At 44.5% G+C, this 18,116-nt stretch overlaps 1 protein-coding gene across 9 annotated transcripts in view; it reads left to right on the plus strand.

The window, feature by feature from the left end:
- fat1a (FAT atypical cadherin 1a) overlaps window positions 1-18,116 on the plus strand; it is a 289,367-nt gene that overhangs the window by 223,547 nt on the left and 47,704 nt on the right. For all 9 annotated transcript variants that reach the window (XR_011940244.1, XM_072496899.1, XM_072496891.1 and 6 more), the window contains 4 exons: window positions 1,203-1,356; window positions 2,421-2,654; window positions 13,035-13,424; window positions 14,540-14,754. Coding sequence is in view for 8 of the 9 variants with exons in the window: in XM_072496899.1 (XP_072353000.1) it covers window positions 1,203-1,356; window positions 2,421-2,654; window positions 13,035-13,424; window positions 14,540-14,754 (993 nt within the window). In the remaining variant the exon portion in view is untranslated. The remainder of the gene's footprint in view (window positions 1-1,202; window positions 1,357-2,420; window positions 2,655-13,034; window positions 13,425-14,539; window positions 14,755-18,116) is intronic.

Below are 18,116 nucleotides of genomic sequence, written 5' to 3' on the forward strand. Positions count from 1 at the left end.
TTTCATTTGAGGCTCCTTGATATTATTCCTGTGTGCAACAATATACACTATGGCACTTTCCCATAGGTTTACTTTACCCATTGTCAGCACTTCTCTGCAATCTTCTTCAATTATAATTGAAGTGCTAAGTTTAATAATCATCCTCCGGACTCTCCAATCCCATTCCAATTCATCCTTTAGAAGGTAGATGTCCAAATTATACGCCATATTCCAAAGGCGATATATACAAGGTTTGAATTGCCTTGCTTCACTTTCTGATCAAACAATTTTGAGCTCCAGTGTGGTACCTACTTAGCTTTGTTGGAATCAGCCGCACATTTCAGCAAAAGGTTAACGGGCAGCATAAATCCACACTTGTTTGTAATTTCCTTTTCCAGGTGGATTACTTTATATTGATCTGTGTTAAAAGTTTGTCTGCTGTTTTCCAACACATATAACTAAAGCATGTGAATAGAATTTTATGGAAGTTGGGATGAAAGGTTATCTTAGCACTGGATTTCACAATTAAGAAATAATAACATTTTATAAAGATAATATTGATTATAAATTTATACCAATACCCACTTGCTTTCTAATTTTCTCCATTTTCAGTTCTTGTATCCACATATATACTAGAAACTGCGGGTGCAGTTGATCTAGTAATTATACTCTTCATTTTGTCAGCGCCATTACTTTCAGGAGGGTCTATTTGCAACGGATAGAGCTTACTTAAGCGACTTCCATTATAAAAGTTTATAATAAAAATATGAAAAACTAGGACAGAATGTGTAGAACGCTAAAGTAAGAACTGAATTATATCTGAGCCCAATTTTCACCCACGCTTCAATGCCACGTGACCTTGCACTTCGTTTCAAGTCCCCATATGTAATGCCATGGGAGACCGATTGGTATTAAAAGTTGTTATCTCATAATAAGATCTTCAGTGCCACTGCTCCAAGCACAGTAGCCATCAAGTGATGGCGTATTAGGTGGCAGATTAAAACAAAATGGCAGCTCAGTGGCGATAAATTAAATGTGATGCGGTATAGTTGATTTAGTGGGATTTTAAAAGCTTTTCTCTGTTAACAACGGATCTTTAAAATTTCATGAGAAACTTTCTTCCATGTCTCCATTATCTGCCATTTAGTTCATGGTTTTTGGAGGGTGGGGAATGTGGAATGAAAACATCTAAAAAAAATATTACACATGGTTTTTATTTTTAGACACTATACACTGAGACCGTTGCTGAGGATGTTTCTTCTGGTAAACTAATCCTTGCGGTGTTTGCTGAAGATGCAGATATCCGTTCAAATGCTGAAATCACTTACACACTACGTGGAACTGGTGCAGAGAAATTCAGATTAGATCCAGACACAGGTAAGAATATTCATACTGTTCTACTGTAATGAGATATGGGGCGGGATTCTCTGACCCCCCCGCTGGGTCGGAGAATCGCCGGGGGAGGCGGCGTGAATCCCGCCCCCACCGGCTGCCGAATTCTCCGGCGCCGGGGTTTTGGCGGGGGCGGGAATCGCGCCGCGGCGGCCGCTAGAAGAGGCCCCTCGGGCGATTCTCCGGCCCGCAATGGGCCACGTGGCCACCCGCTTTCGGCGGGTCCCGCCGGCGTAAATCATAACAGGTCCTTACCGGCGGGACCTGGCTCCACGGGTGGCCTCCTGAGTGCTCCGGGGGGGGGTGGGGGCGCAGGGGGATCTGGCCCCGGGGGTGCCCCCATGGTGGCCTGGCCCGCGATCGGGACCCACCGATCCGCGCGTTGGCCCTGTGCCGTGGGGGCACTCTTTCCCTCCGCATCGGCCGCTGTCAACCTCCGCCATGGCCGGTGCGGAGAAGAACCCCCTTGCGCATGTGCTGGGATGACGCCAGCACACGCTGGCGCTCCCGCACATGCGGCAACTCGCGCCGGCTGGTGGAGACCCTTCCGCGCCGGCTGGTGCGGCGTCAAACACTCTGGCGCCGGGTAGCCCCTGAAGGTGCAGAGGATTCCGCACCTTCGGGATGGCCTGACGCCGGAGTCGTTCACGCCACTCCTCGGCGCCGGAGTGGCCCCCCCCGCCCCGCCGGTTAGTTATTACAGCTGCTAAGATCTAAGGAGTGCACCCAAAATTTGCAAGAATTCACTTTAAAGTGTATTTATTGCGCAGGAGAATTGATTGAAGTTGTTCTGAAAAGTTAATTACAATTATATATTGAATGAAATTATGTGACAACATTTGCCCAAATCTTATGGACTGTCAATTGGGATTCCAAATTTGTTAAATGGTATTTCTTTCAGATAACCAGAGAATAGAAAGCTGAATAGCTTTTAAGCTCTAAAATCACTTGAAAGCAGAGGGATATCAAATATTATTATCCAGAAAATGTAAAATTTGTGATGTGGTAAACATTTGGGTAAATAACTTGTATTTTCATTAAATACTTAGGCGAATTGAAAACTTTAGCTCCACTCGATCGTGAACAGCAAGCAGTTCATAACTTATTCATGAGAGCTACTGATGGAGGAGGTCGCTTCTGCCAGGCTGATGTTGTTATAATACTGGAGGATGTGAATGATAACACACCAGTGTTTTCATCTGATCCATACACTGTATCTGTCTTTGAAAACACAGCGAATAAAACACTGCTAATGAGAGTTCAAGCCACAGATCCAGATACAGGTAAGATGTAGTCCAATGGTATTAAATAAACACTCCTGTTTACACCACAAGTGCTCAGAAAGTAGACAAATTTACAAGTTGTTCTCGGATGTACTTTACAATGAAAATCTCATTTACATATCAAGAAAATGCAACTTCCTAGTGCTGAGAACACAGCCACTGGAAGTTCTGACTTGCAAATGCACTAAAGAAAATTCAGTAAATAATGCTTCATAGCAGGAGTACTTCATGTAAATTGAGCATTTTATTTTGAGATGTGGCAAGGCTGCATTAATTACAAATCCATAGGTATGGATTTAGAGCAAGAGCCCCCCCCCCCCCCCCTCCACCACACACACACACACAAAATCAGGGCTGGATTCCAGGGCTGGGTAGGGGGTGCATGGGGAATCAGAGACCAGTACAGGGGAGTGCTTTCAGCCAACTCACAATGCCAGATTTCTTGATCAGACACTGAGTGCCTGACAACAAGGGATGTTCCCCTACAAGGCCACAGGCAAAACCCAACATGGTTGCTGGGTGATCTTGGGGAGACACAGGAGAGCCTTGCAAATCCAATTACATCTCTGGGCCACCACTAAATTCTGGTGTGCTCAGTGATAATTGCTCTCGGGTGACTCATAAATGAACCTAATTGACATCTCGCTGTTGGCAGTGGGAGCCATATAAGTATTGTGGATTCAAGGGCAGGTCAGATGCTGCACTTACTGGGATAAATGCAGCTCCTGTGATTCTGTGAACACTCAAAAAGCTTGACAACACCTGTGAGAAACCAAGTCACTTTATCAACAGCTTATCCACTACCTTAAACATTCATTCCCTTCACCATCACCACAGTGCATAATTGCGTACCATCTTCCAGACCCACTACAGTAAATCACCAAGGCTTCTTTGACAACCTTCACACTCCTGACCTCTGCCATCGAGAAGGACAAGTGCATCAGATGCACAGGAACGCCACCTGCACCATCCTGACTTGGAAATATATTGTTGTTCTTCAGTGTCACTGGGGCAAAACCCTGGAACTTACTCCCTGACAGCACTGTGAGTGTACATACACCACGTGGATGACAGAAGTCAAGATGATAGTCCACCTCCATCCTAAGGGCTTTTAGGGATTGGCAATAAATGCTGGCAGCCATGCCCACAAACTGCGAACAAGTAACTCAAATGCCTTGGTTGCATCCCATCTGGAGTTGCGTTCAACTTTAGGCATCACATCTCAAGAAGTATATATTGGCCTTGGTGGGTGTAAGGTGGAAATACACCAGAATGACTGCCGCGTGCCATGTCTATTAAAGGCATGTTATATTCATAACTTAACATACAAGCTTTATTCAATGTGCAATCTTTATCCATTTAAAAAAAAGTCAATTCATTGTGCTTCGACAGATAGCCACCAGAGATCATATAACCTGGTCTGTATTCAAGGGACTAACCCAGGAACTGACTCACTGTCTGATTCTGTCTTAACGACAGATGAACATACATTCCACTTAGAAGTCTTTTTTTTTGACGTGATAAATCATTTTATTTATTAGTTATACAAGCCTCATCATTAAATAAACAACTGTTCACATAAACCGTGAACAGTCAGATCCCCAGACAATTTACAGTATAACAGGATTATGGAATAAAACGAAAATTTAGACATGTCCGAGAGCTGACGTTATTTCTTCTTGGTAAGAAGTCTTACAACACCAGGTTAAAGTCCAACAGGTTTGTTTCGAATCACGAGCTTTCGGAGCACTGGTCCTTCCTCAGGATGAGCAGTGCTCTGAAAGCTAATCATTTAAAACAAAAACAAACCTGTTTGACTTTAACCTGGTGTTAGAACATAGAACATAGAAAAATACAGCACAGAACAGGCCCTTCGGCCCACGATGTTGTGCCGAACCTTTGTCCTAGATTAACCATAGATTATCATTGAATTTACAGTGCAGAAGGAGATAATTCGGCCCATTGAGTCTGCACCGGCTCTTGGAAAGAGCACCCGACCCAAAGTCAACTCCTCCACCCAACACTAAGGGCAATTTTGGCCACTAAGGGCAATTTATCATGGCCAATCCACCTAACCTGCACATCTTTGGACTGTGGGAGGAAACCGGAGCACCCGGAGGAAACCCACGCACACATGGGGAGGACGTGCAGACTCCGCACAGACAGTGACCCAAGCCGGAATCGAACCTGGGACCCTGGAGCTGTGAAGCAATTGTGCTGTCCACAATGCTACTGTGCTGCCCTTAAGAACAAATAAATCTACACTATATCATTTTACCGTAATCCATGTGCCTATCCAATAGCTGCTTGAAGGTCCCTAATGTTTCCGACTCAACTACTTCCACAGGCAGTGCATCCCATGCCCCCACTACTCTCTGGGTAAAGAACCTACCTCTGACATCCCCCCCTATGTCGTCCACCATTCACCTTAAATTTATGTCCCCTTGTAATGGTTTGTTCCACCTGGGGAAAAAGTCTCTGACTGTCTATCTATTCCCCTGATCATCTTATAAACCTCTATCAAGTCGCCCCTCATCCTTCTCCGTTCTAATGAGAAAAGGCCTAGCACCCTCAACCTTTCCTCGTAAGACCTACTCTCCATTCCAGGCAACATCCTGGTAAATCTTCTTTGCACCTTTTCCAAAGCTTCCACATCCTTCCTAAAATGAGGCAACCAGAACTGTACACAGTACTCCAAATGTGGCCTTACCAAAGTTTTGTACAGCTGCATCATCACCTCCCGGCTCTTAAATTCAATCCCTCTGTTAATGAACGCTAGCACACCATAGGCCTTCTTCACAGCTCTATCCACTTGAGTAGCAACTTTCAAAGATGTATCTACATAGACCCCAAGATCTCTCTGCTCCTCCACATTGCCAAGAACCCTACCGTTAACCCTGTATTCCGCATTCATATTTGTCCTTCCAAAATGGACAACCTCACACTTTTCAGGGTTAAACTCCGTCTGCCACTTCTCAGCCCAGCTCTGCATCCTATCTATGTCTCTTTGCAGTCGACAACAGCCCTCCTCACTATCCACAACTCCACCAATCTTCGTATCGTCTGCAAACTTACTGACCCACCCTTCAACTCCCTCATCCAAGTCATTAATGAAAATCACAAACAGCAGAGGACCCAGAACTGATCCCTGCGGTACGCCACTGGTAACTGGGCTCCAGGCTGAATATTTGCCATCCACCACCATTCTCTGACTTCTATCGTTTAGCCAGTTCGTTATCCAACTGGCCAAATTTCCCACTATCCCATGCCTCCTTACTTTCTGCAGAAGCCTACCATGGGGAACCTTATCAAATGCCTTACTAAAATTCATGTACACTACATCCACTGCTTTACCTTCATCCACATGCTTGGTCACCTCCTCAAAGAATTCAATAAGACTTGTAAGGCAAGACCTACCCCTCACAAATCCGTGCTGACTATCCCTAATCAAGCAGTGTCTTTCCAGATGCTCAGAAATCCTATCCTTCAGTACCCTTTCCATGACTTTGCCTCCCACCGAAGTAAGACTAACTGGCCTGTAATTCCCAGGGTTATCCCTAGTCCCTTTTTTGAACAGAGGCATGACATTCGCCACTCTCCAATCCCCTGGTACCACCCCTGTTGACAGTGAGGACGAAAAGATCATTGCCAGCGGCTCTGCAATTTCATCTCTTGCTTCCCATAGAATCCTTGGATATATCCCGTCAGGCCCGGGGGACTTGTCTATCCTCAAGTTTTTCAAAATGCCCAACACATCTTCCTTCCTAACAAGTATTTCCTCGAGCTTACAGTCTGTTTCACACTGTCCTCTCCAACAATATGGCCACTCTCATTTGTAAATACAGAAGAAAAGTACTCGTTCAAGACCTCTCCTATCTCTTCAGACTCAATACACAATCTCCCGCTACTGTCCTTGATCGGACCTACCCTCGCTCTAGTCATTCTCATATTTCTCACATGTGTAAAAGGCCTTGGGGTTTTCCTTGATCCTACCCGCCAAAGATTGTTCATGCCCTCTTTTAGCTCTCCTAATCCCTTTCTTCAGTTCCCTCCTGGCTATTTTGTATCCCTCCAACGCCCTGTCTGTACCTTGTTTCCTCAGCCTTACATAAGTCTTCTTTTTCCTCTTGACAAGACATTCAACCTCTCGTCAACCTTGGTTCCCTCACTCGACCATTTCTTCCCTGCCTGACAGGGACATACATATCAAGGACACGTCGTACCTGTTCCTTGAACAAGTTCCACATTTCACTTGTGTCCTTCCCTGACAGCCTATGTTCCCAACTTATGCACTTCAATTCTTGTCTGACAACATCGTATTAACCTTCCCCCAAATGTAAACCTTGCCCTGTTACGCGCACCTATCTCTCTCCATTACTAAAGTGAAAGTCACAGAATTGTGGTCACTATCTCCAAAATGCTCCCCCACTAACAAATCTATCACTTGCCCTGGTTCATTACCAAGTACTAAATCCAATATTGCTCCTCCTCTGGTCGGACAATCTACATACTGTGTTAGAAAAGCTTCCTGGACACACTGCACAAACCACCCCATCGAAACTATTTGATCTAAAGAGGTTCCACTCAATGTTTGGGAAGTTAAAGTCACCCATGACTACTACCCTGTGACTTCTGCACCTTTCCAAAATCTGTTTCCCAATCTGTTCCTCCACATCTCTGCTACTATTGGGGGGCCTATAGAAAACTCCTAACAAGGTGACTGCTCCTTTCCTATTTCTGACTTCAACCCATACTACCTCAGTAGGCTGATACTCCTCGAACTGCCTTTCTGCAGCTGTTATACTATCTCTAATTAACAATGCCACCCCCCCACCTCTTTTACCACCCTACCTAATCTTATTGAAACATCTATAACCAGGGACCTCCAACAACCATTTCTGCCCCTCTTCTATCCAAGTTTCCGTGATGGCCACCACATCGTAGTCCCAAGTACCGATCCATGCCTTAAGTTCACCCACCTTATTCCTGATGCTTCTTGCGTTGACGTATACACACTTCAACCCATCTTCGTGCCTGCAAGTACTCTCCTTTGTCAGTGTTCCCTTCCCCACTGCCTCATTACACGCTTTGGCGTCCTGAATATCGGCTACCTTAGTTGCTGGACTACAAATCCGGTTCCCATTCCCCTGCCAAATTAGTTTAAACCCTCCCGAAGAGTACTAGAAAACCTCACTCCCAGGATATTGGTGCCCCTCTGGTTCAGATGCAACCCGTCCTGCTTGTACAGGTCCCACCTTCCCCAGAATGCGCTCCAATTATCCAAATACCTGAAGCCCTCCCTCCTACACCATTCCTGCAGCCACGTGTTCAGCTGCACTCTCTCCCTATTCCTAGCCTCGCTATCACGTGGCACCGGCAACAAACCAGAGATGACAACTCTGTCTGTCCTGGCTTTTAACTTCCAGCCTAACTCCCTAAACTCGTTTATTACCTCCACACCCCTTTTCCTACCTACGTCGTTGGTACCAATGTGCACCACGACTTCTGGCTGCTCCCCCTCCCCCTTAAGGATCCTGAAGACACAATCCGAGACATTCCTGGCCCTGGCACCCGGGAGGCAACATACCTACCGGGAGTCTCGCTCGCGACCACAGAATCTCCTATCTATTCCCCTAATCATTGAATCTCCTACAACTATTGCTTTTCTATTCTCCCCCCTTCCCTTCTGAGCCCCCGAGCCAGACTCAGTGCCAGAGACCTGGCTGCTAGGGCCTTCCCCCGGTAGGTCATCCCCCCCCAACAGCATCCAAAATGGTATACTTGTTTTGAAGGGGAACGACCACGAGGGATCCCTGCACTGTCTGCCTGTTTTTTTTTTCCCCTTACTGTAACCCAGCTACTCTTGTCCTGTACCTTGGGTGTGGTTACCTCCCTGTAACTCTTCTCTATCACCCCCTCTGCCTCCCGGATGATCCGAAGTTCATCCAGCTTCAACTCCAGTTCCCTAACACAGTCTTTGAGGAGCTGGAGTTGGGTGCACTTCCCGCAGGTATAGTCAGCGGGGACACCGGTGGTATCCCTCACCACCCACATCCTACAGGAGGAGCATGCAACTGGCCTAGCCTCCATCCCCTCTTACCGTACAGAATATAGCTGCCCTGTGGACCAACTGGATCTCCGCCCTCCGACTCTGCTCCCAGTCAGCTGCACTCTCTGTAAACTCCTGGCTCTCTTCTCACTCTTTGCGGAAATGTAGGAAACAAAATGAAAGGAGCACCTTACTCCCTCCTCACCTAACTCCCTCAGTCACCAAACTCTCACTATAGCACTCAAATGCACCAAATTCAGCACTCCCTCAGTCACCAAACTCTCACTATAGCACTCAAATACACCAAATTCAGCACTCAGTGCAAACAAAGTCTGCACTGTAGGGGATCACTTTTATACTGTGAATCTAGCCTCTGAAAACTGGCCTAATCCAATTAACTAATTAACAAGCTCCAGCTGCAAGTGCCTACAAGTAGAACCTTTGTTTAAAGCTGATTGAAAATTCACCTTCTAAACCAAACAGCAACTTTTAAGTTAATTAACTAAATAAAAGAAAGACTAGACTTTACATAAAAATGAAGCCTTATACTCCCTCAGTCACCAAACTCTCACTATAGCACTCAAATGCACCAAATTCAGCACTCAGACTTCTTACTGTGCTCACCCAATCCAATGCCGGCATCTCCACAACATGGCTACTTCTTCTTGGGCAGGGCAATTGTGACGGGTTCGTAGACAACATAGACTGCACCCGCAACAGTGAGGCCTATGGTTAGCCTGTAGAGCAGTGCATCCATCACACTACCTTTTAAATAGTCCGGTATCCCATTATCCGCCTGGAATATCTTCTGCTTCACAGGAACCTTGTCCGCCACTCGCCTGCAGGCTGCAGTGCTGAAGGTTCGCTGTTGAATAGCCCGCAGGCCTCGGGTTCCCATGCCCCCATTTCGGTCCGACTTCCCGCAAGGCACTTAGAAGTCTTAACTACTCACCTGCTGAAAGCCATCAAACTGTTGATGAAGCAGTGGAGGTTCTATTGTCTAGCAACAACCTAATCAATAACTTAATCATAGCAACAACAAAGGGGCTAGAATATGGGCTTTGAACGCCAAGAAAACATACTTGATTAAGACGAAAGAGAGCTGCACTCTCTGTGACAGCAGACATCTTCCAGAGGTAACTTTTCCTTTGGAGCAAAAAGGAGCGACAGTAGCATTTGTGGCTGTGGGGTCCAGTGCTGAACCGCGCTCACCCGAAGTCTCCTAGGCGAAGGGACTGAATCAGGTACCTTGGAAATCTGCACATTAGAGTAAGGCTTACTACCTCGCTCTAATGTACAGTTTGGCAAAAAGTGATCCCGCACATTGTGGGAGGGATTCTCCTTGCAACGTCTCGCGAGGCATTGTGAGCCGGGTTGATCCTGGGAATGGGGTCTCCCAGCTTCGATTTCAGGGTGAGTGCTTAAATAAATCTTTTTTTGTTTAAATCCACAAAAAAACCTGCTTCTGCTTCTTCACGTCGCCCACGCACTTGGGTTAAAAACACACAAACATCTTCCTCTCAAAAACTCCCTGATTACGGACAGTTGAAAAGGGGGTTGGAATTTCAGCAGTTCTCTCACCCTGTCGATAACACCAGGACGTAAGGATTTAAACTATGAGGACAAGTTGATAAACTTGCCTTCCGTTCGCTTGAGGGTAACAAGGATACACAATTTTAAAACTAAAACTAATCATTCAAGAGTGAAATGGGGAAGTACTTTCTTGTTACAAGGAGTAGTACAGATGTGGAACTCTCACCTCCAAAAAGCTGTGCATGCTGAATTAATTGAAGTCCTCAAAATTGATGTCAACAAATTTTTATTAGTTATGGTATCAAGGGATGTGGATCAAAGGTGATTAAATGCAGCTACAATATAGATCAGCCATGATTAATTGAATGGCAGAACAGGTTTGAGGAGCATAATTGCTTATATTTTCTAAAACTTATGGTCATGCATAAATACTTCATAATTTACTCCACCTCCAAATATTATCATGTTCCTTTGGGGAAAATCATTTGAGGCTCTGTCCATTAAAGTAAGTAGAATTCCAGGCAAACAAATAAAGCTTGAAAATCCTTGGGGCCCTCTCCTGGCTTTGAGCTGTAACCCTAACAGGAGTGAAATAGAAGAGTAAATTTAAGCTTCATTGCAGATACACATAAGTTTGTCAAGGGAGGGAGGGGAGGGGTGCAGGAGGGGCTCTGTCACCACAAAATAGCGATATCAGAATGGACCAGGCTCCCGACAGTTCCTGTTCCCTAAACTCGGGTTAGGTTGGGGCAAGTTTGGCAACCACTGAGAAGTGGTGTAACAGCCTTCTGAATGCCAGCTTGTAGGTTCCTTTTTAGTGATTGTAACTTTGTCAATCATCAGTCTTTTAAAATCAGCATTGTTTGAGTTTTTTGATAATTTAACAAAGGAATCTTCAGCATGACTATAACAAGAATTGACCAGAAATATTATTTCCTTACCGAGTGCTTCTTTGTAACTCACATAAAGCTGATTCTGATGTGTGACTGATAATTTCAGGGAAAATGTAGAGAGAATCAATCGCATCAGTGCAATTAGCCAAAATATTAATCATGGCAATGTTGTGTGAATAAATCAGACTGGGTGTGAAGGGAATAGTGACGCCTGCTAGCAGTTATGTAAGTGCCGCATAATATGTTAAGCATGTGTTTTCCAGCATGATGATTCAACAATGGTTTTATCTACATTTTATTTCTTCGTTATAGTCCACGTTATTTCAGTAGTTACTCTAACATGCTTCATTTACCCAGTTAAATGAATTGTAAGATATTAGATTTGCCCAGATCTTCCGAGCAGCATCAATGGTGAACGGACTGCTCCTGTGCTCGGAAATTCTCCCAACTCTGCTATACATTTCTTCTGCAGTGTTCCAATCCCACATGGAGGAGTAGTTGGGCTGGGTTGGTTGAGTAGTCGGGTGTGGTGTGGGGGGGAGTGTCAGGGATGGGTGGTCATGGGGGTTGATGAGGGGGCGGGGGTGAGTTGTAGAGTTGCCCCTGTGTCAGGCTAAGAGTGGAATTTTCTATTCTCTGTACAGAGAGCTGGCTGAGGCGAGAAAACCCGTGTGCAGCTCAGTCTACACAGCCGACCTTTCTCTCCAGAAAAAAATCTGGAGGCGTGGTCTACTCCATCACTCTGGTGGGAAGGGCATGGAAATGGCAGCAGTTAGGAATCCCAAAATTGGGAAAGGGTTCCCCGAACTCCAATTGAAAAAACAGGGATTCTACCCCCCATCCCCACCCCCCATACATATTGAAACACCTCCCCCTCCTAAAACATGGACACGGGAACCCCCTCTCACACACAAAGAAGAGGAACCCCCATAACCGATAAGTGTGTCCCACGCCCCCTGGAGCTTCTCAGAGGACAATGCCAGGCTACTGCTCAGGCACGTCCCCCTCCCTCCTGGGCTAATACTTACCTGTGTACCCCTAGTGGGTTCCCTTTGATAATAATAATAATCTTTATTAGTGTCACAAGTAGGCTTATATTAACACTGCAATGAAGTTACTTTGAAAATCCCCTAGTCGCCACACTCTGGCACCTGTTCAGGTACACAGAGGGAGAATTCAGAATGTCCAACTCACCTAACAATCGCGTCTTTGGGGTCCTGTGGGAGGAAACCAGGGTGCCCAGAGGAAATCTACACAGACACAGGGAGAACGTGCAGACTCCACACAGACCGTGACCCAAACCGAGAATTGAACCTGGGACTCTGGCGCTGTGAAGCAACAGTGCTAACCACTGTGCTACCATCATGTTTTTAAAGGCCTATTGTAAACTTTGTCGGCAAGGGGGGTGAATTCCAGATGTAGTGGGATGATATGGCGGGGAAACCCGAAATTATATGGAAATTTATTGAACTGAGTTTCCCAACCTTCCTGGGTGGGAACTTTGTTATGTTACCAGCAAGGGACAGGGAGAATCAGAAAACCTGCATCTCGCCGGCGAGATTCTCATTGTCCAAAGCCCATGGTATTTTGCTCTGATGTTGCCATTGTGCGCGTGGCAAACATGGAAAAATCTGTTAGCACCTTTCATATGAGCCATGTGTGGATAGATGCCGTATATCATTATGTAAAATGATAGTACAATTATGAATTTTACTGTGTTAAGGACCAAGCATTTTAAACTTGTACAAAATGACTGTCCTTTTACTAAATTTATGAAGTTAATTTTATTACTTCAGCAAACATCATGTACTGGAAACACACTGCATTATTTGTGTTGTTTATATCAGAGCTCATGGTTAAAGTGATAACATTGAATTGCTTTCTTTCTTAAATTGTAAAACATAGGGTTGAATCGTCAGGTACGTTATTCACTTGTGGATTCTGCAGACGAGCACTTCTCCATTGATGAGTTATCTGGAATCATTAGTCTGGAGAAACCTTTAGATCGAGAACTCCAAGCTTCCTACAGTCTTATTGTGAAGGCCACTGATCAAGGAGCAATCAAAAAACTATCATCTGTTTGTACAGTGTTGGTTTCTGTGCTCGATATCAATGACAACCCACCTGTGTTTGAGCACAGAGAGTACCTTGCCACACTTTCTGAAGATATTCCTTTAGGAACCGAGGTTCTTCAGGTATTTGCGGCCAGCAGGGACATTGAAGCCAATGCGGAGATTACATATTCCATCATCAGTGGCAATGAACATGGAAAGTTCAGCATTGATGCAGATACAGGTATTTTCTTATATATAATAATTGTAGATAAATTTGAAAATCATTTGTTCAGTGATAATACACTGATCATTGTTAAAGGTTCAGAGATCAGACTATAAATTTCAGAAAAGGAAACACTTAATGCAGCATTGTCAGGACAATTTATTAAGCAACAAAATTATACTTTACAAACGAAGTCAGACGATATCCTAGTTTAAATTGTTCTTCCCACCTGTTTGTAGCAGCACCAACAACTCATGACCCCTGATCTTTTATCTTTTCCTTTTGAAGTCTATGCAACAGGTTTTTCAGAGTCCTTTTTATTCTCTGTAACCAGGGCTCTTGCTGTCTTCTGCTATTGTTGGTTTAGTTTGATCTTGCTATTTAATTTGCCAATGGTCACAGATCCATGGTCACAACCGGAACAAGTTATCCTCAACACCTAAACAGCCCACCATTAACGTTTTCAGATATTCCTATTTGCCAGACTTAATCCTTAAACTCATTTGGTTGTAGCTCCAAAGTCCATCGATCTACAAATTTAAAAGCAAATCTTTTGATAACAACTGGTAATAATAATAAGAAGAAGAATTGCTTACTGTCACAAGTAGGCTTCAATGAAGTTACTGTGAAAAGCCGCTAGTCGCCACATTCCGGCGCCTGTTCGGGGGGGCCAGTATGGGAATTGAACACGCGCTGCTGGCATTGTTCTGCATTTCAAGCCAGCTGTTTAGCCCACTGTGCTAAACCAGCCTTGGAATACAATTCCGACATCTGTCCCTACTTCCTTTTTCCCATTTAATGTCATCAGTTCGTCTACTCAGTCCCATTATAGTGTGATTATTTTAATTGAAGTCACACAGGCCATATATCCTCAGTCGAGAATACATTTAGAATTGACCCTTACTAGGAGTTCGTACAAAAGACTAATTACACATAAAAAGATTTCATGGTGCGCACAGTATAAAATGTTCAAAAAAGTATAAAATGCAATGAGTATAAAATGATTCACATTTCCCACATTATTTTGTGCGTTCAATCAGGTGATGTTTAAAAGAAATTTTACATAATTCCTGTATCATTGTGTTTTCTTTCTTATTATTGTTTTTATTAATTTTCAATTTTATTTTTATCAGGTGCCATTTTTGTGCTTAAAAACCTGGACTTTGAGACATCTCATGAATATTACTTGACAGTTGAAGTCACGGATGGTGGAACACCTTCGCTTAATGATGTAGCAACAGTGAATATCAATGTGACGGACATCAATGACAACACTCCTAAATTTAGCCACAATGTATACATGGCAGTAATAAGTGAAGATACTCCTTTGGGACAACTGGTTGTTACAGTATGTTCAACATTACGTATTTTTTCTTCTCATTGAAGAGTCAAGAATAATAGCATAATGGGAGAAGAAGGAACTAATGAGACAGAACTTAAAAGTCAGGGTTAATAAATGGTGATTTGGCACATATAAACCCAACCCTCTATTACAACAAATTACTGAATATGGCGTCTGTTGTATTTTAAATAGCTCCAATTATTTAATTCTACTTCAAACCAATACAGCTCTGATCAGCAAGATGTTCTTGCTCTTTATTGAATTTACATTTCACTGTTCATTTTTTATGTTCACTGATCCTACTGTTTACCATGCTTTAAAGTAATATATGAAGAATAAAAAACATATTATAGCTGTATTAGAAAGAATGCAGAGAAGAATGGCATGGATGATTCCACGCGGCAGGGCACTAAATTATGAATAAATTAATTTTGGTGGGGAAAGACTGAGGTTAGACATGATGCAGGAAGAGTGTACGGTTGAGCTGTAATTAACTAACTCTTGGACCGTAGTAGGAAAAGTAAAATAATGCACAAGCATCAAGCTAGATCAGACTGGAAAAGTAAACTTTCATCCTCCTCAATTATAGTGGCCGAGTGGAACAATGTCTGATAAAAGTAAGGAAAATACCACGATACTGGAATCTAGCATTTCGAGTCCATAGACTCTTCATCAATTGGACTCGAGGCTCTGTTTCTTTCCAGATAGATGATGGCAGACATGTGCGAGTCCTTCCAGCATCCTCTTCTTATTTCTAATAATGATGGTTATTTTGGAGTCATTTGACATCTTTAATAAGAAGTTAGGTCAATAATGATGAATGGGATTCATCGTTATAGAGAAATATCTAACAATTCTGCTTAATAAGTTTTGCGGGTGATTCAGATGAATGTTAGTGTTGTTCAAAACAGAGCACCAGGCGGTGTAGGAGAGTAATTCATCATAGATTAATCAATCATGAACTCTGGTGGAGCAGACTTAATAGATTGAATGATCATTTCTCATTCAGAATTTTGTTATGTGCCTATAAGCATGAGCTTCGAGTAATGTTGCCATTATTTCCCACTTGACCACAAAAGTTAATGCAGTTTGAGAAATGGTTCCTTCTTACTGAGAAGTTTTGTCACTGGAAAATGAATGTGGGCAATAGCTGAAAATGGTCCACACTTTGGAAACAGCTTTAACATTGGCACTTTCATTTAAAAATAACATTTTGCCTGGCATAGTATACCCACTTACAATGTGGTACAGTGTCATGGTGATATTTTTCCCTGCCCCACTGCTGGGATGTCACAATTATGCCAAAGTTAATGCAAATATCCATCCAAAATATGCCAATGAGCCTAACTCAATGATTTTTGGGCAGGACTAGGACACATCTGTGGGTAGTTGAATATTTTGCACTGTTTCTAATTCAGTCCCAAGTGGTTTCTTTCTATTTTTTTTCCTCCAGTGTGTTTCAGCTGTTGTTAGGTTCCAGATTATGCAAAAGACATTAGCAGAGTTAAGGAAAGAGGTTTGACAGTGGTTCAAGTTATTGAATATTTATTTCTCATGTTTCATTTTTATTGAATTAAGTTGTCGAATGTTCACCAGCTATTTATTTTGAACAATTAGGACAGTCATGTCCTGCAAGGTATTTGTCTTGGTATTCAACTATTTTGAAATCGCACATAATTTTAACACACTGTCGCATAGCCACCTATGGATTCTCCGCATGGTAAACAGCAGTATTGATACTAAAATTATTTGAATATATCACTTGATTTGGAACAACACTACTGGAGGATTGACTTGTGTCAGGAGATCAACTATATGTTCAATACAAAAATTTATATTTTCAACATTCCTGTCCTGTTCCACAAGAGGTGTTTTAGGAAACCGTTCCTTCCTCAGCTCAGGCTCAGTTCAATGCTAAGCAGAAAGGAAGGAAAGTAAAAAAGGTGTTAGGAAGGGGCCAAATTGAAAGTGGAAAAAATAGGGTCATTAAGAAGCTTGGGAAAGAAGGAGGAAATGTGATAAGATGGAAGAATACAATAGGATCTTTCAGTTCTCCAGACCTAGGGCACGTATGAGCCGGTTTAGCTCACTTGGCTAGACAGCTGGGGCGCGATTCTCCGACCCCCCCACCGGGTCGGAGAATCGCCGGGGGCCGGCATGAATCCCGCCCCCGCCGTGTCTCGAATTCTCCGCTACCGGAGATTCGCGGGGGTGGGAATCGCGCGGGTCGGCGGAAATCCCCCGGCGATTCTCCGATCCGTGATGGGCCGAAGTCCCGCCGCTGTCAACCCACGCCAGCCGGCGTGGATTGAACCACCTTTCGAACGGCGGGACTAGGCGGCGCGGGCGGGCTCTGGGGTCCTGGGGGAGGGCGCGGGGCGATCTGGCCTGGGGGGTGCCCCCAAGGTGGCCTGGCCCGCAGTCGGGGCCCACCGATCCGCGGGTGGGCCAGTGCCGTGGGGGCACTCTTTACCTTCCGTCTTCGCCATGGTCTCCACTATGGCGGCGGCGGAAGAGACCCCCTCCACTGCGCATGCGCGTGGATGCCATGAGCGGCCGCTGACGCTCCCACGCATGCGCCGCACGGCAAAGTCATTTCCGCGCCTGCTGGCGGGGCACCAAAGGCCTTTCCCGCCAGCTGGCGGGGCGGAAATCAGTCCGGCGCGTGCCTAACCCCTCGAGGTGAGGGTTCAGCCCCTCAAGATGCGTAGAATTCCGCACCTTTGGGGCGGCGCGATGCCGGACTGATTCGCGCCGTTTTTGGCGCCAGTTGGCGGACATCGTGCCGATTACGGAGAATCCCGCCCCTGGTTCGTGATGCAGAGCAACACCAGCAACACCGGTTCAATTCCCATACCGGCTGAGTCCCGCCTTCTCAACTTTGCCCCTCGCCTGAGGTTAAATCACCACCAGTCAGCCTGTCCCCTCAAAGGGGAAATCAGCCTATTGTCATCTGAAACTATGGTGACTTTGCCTTACCTTGAGCTTAGAAACAAGAGCAAAAGTAGGCCATGAGCCCGCAACGCCATTCAGGTGATGGCTGAACTTCCATATAGACTCCACTTACCCACATTATTAACATGTCTCTTGATGCTCAAAATCTACCAATTTCAGTATTGACTATACTCAACAACTTAGCATACACAGCATTCTGGTGAAATAATTCCAATACTCACAACCCTCTGAGTGGAGAAATCTCTCCTCATATTAGTCTTAAATGCTGACCCCTCATACTAAAACTATGACGCAGACTCCACAGCCATGGGTACAACCTCTCAGCATCTACCCTGTCAATCTTCTAAAAATGTTATATGTTTTAACGTATAACTTTCATTCTTCCAAACTGCAGAGAACTTAGGCCCCTTTTA

The sequence above is a fragment of the Scyliorhinus torazame genome, chromosome 3, assembly GCF_047496885.1.
Source record: "Scyliorhinus torazame isolate Kashiwa2021f chromosome 3, sScyTor2.1, whole genome shotgun sequence".
NCBI lineage: Eukaryota > Metazoa > Chordata > Chondrichthyes > Carcharhiniformes > Scyliorhinidae > Scyliorhinus > Scyliorhinus torazame.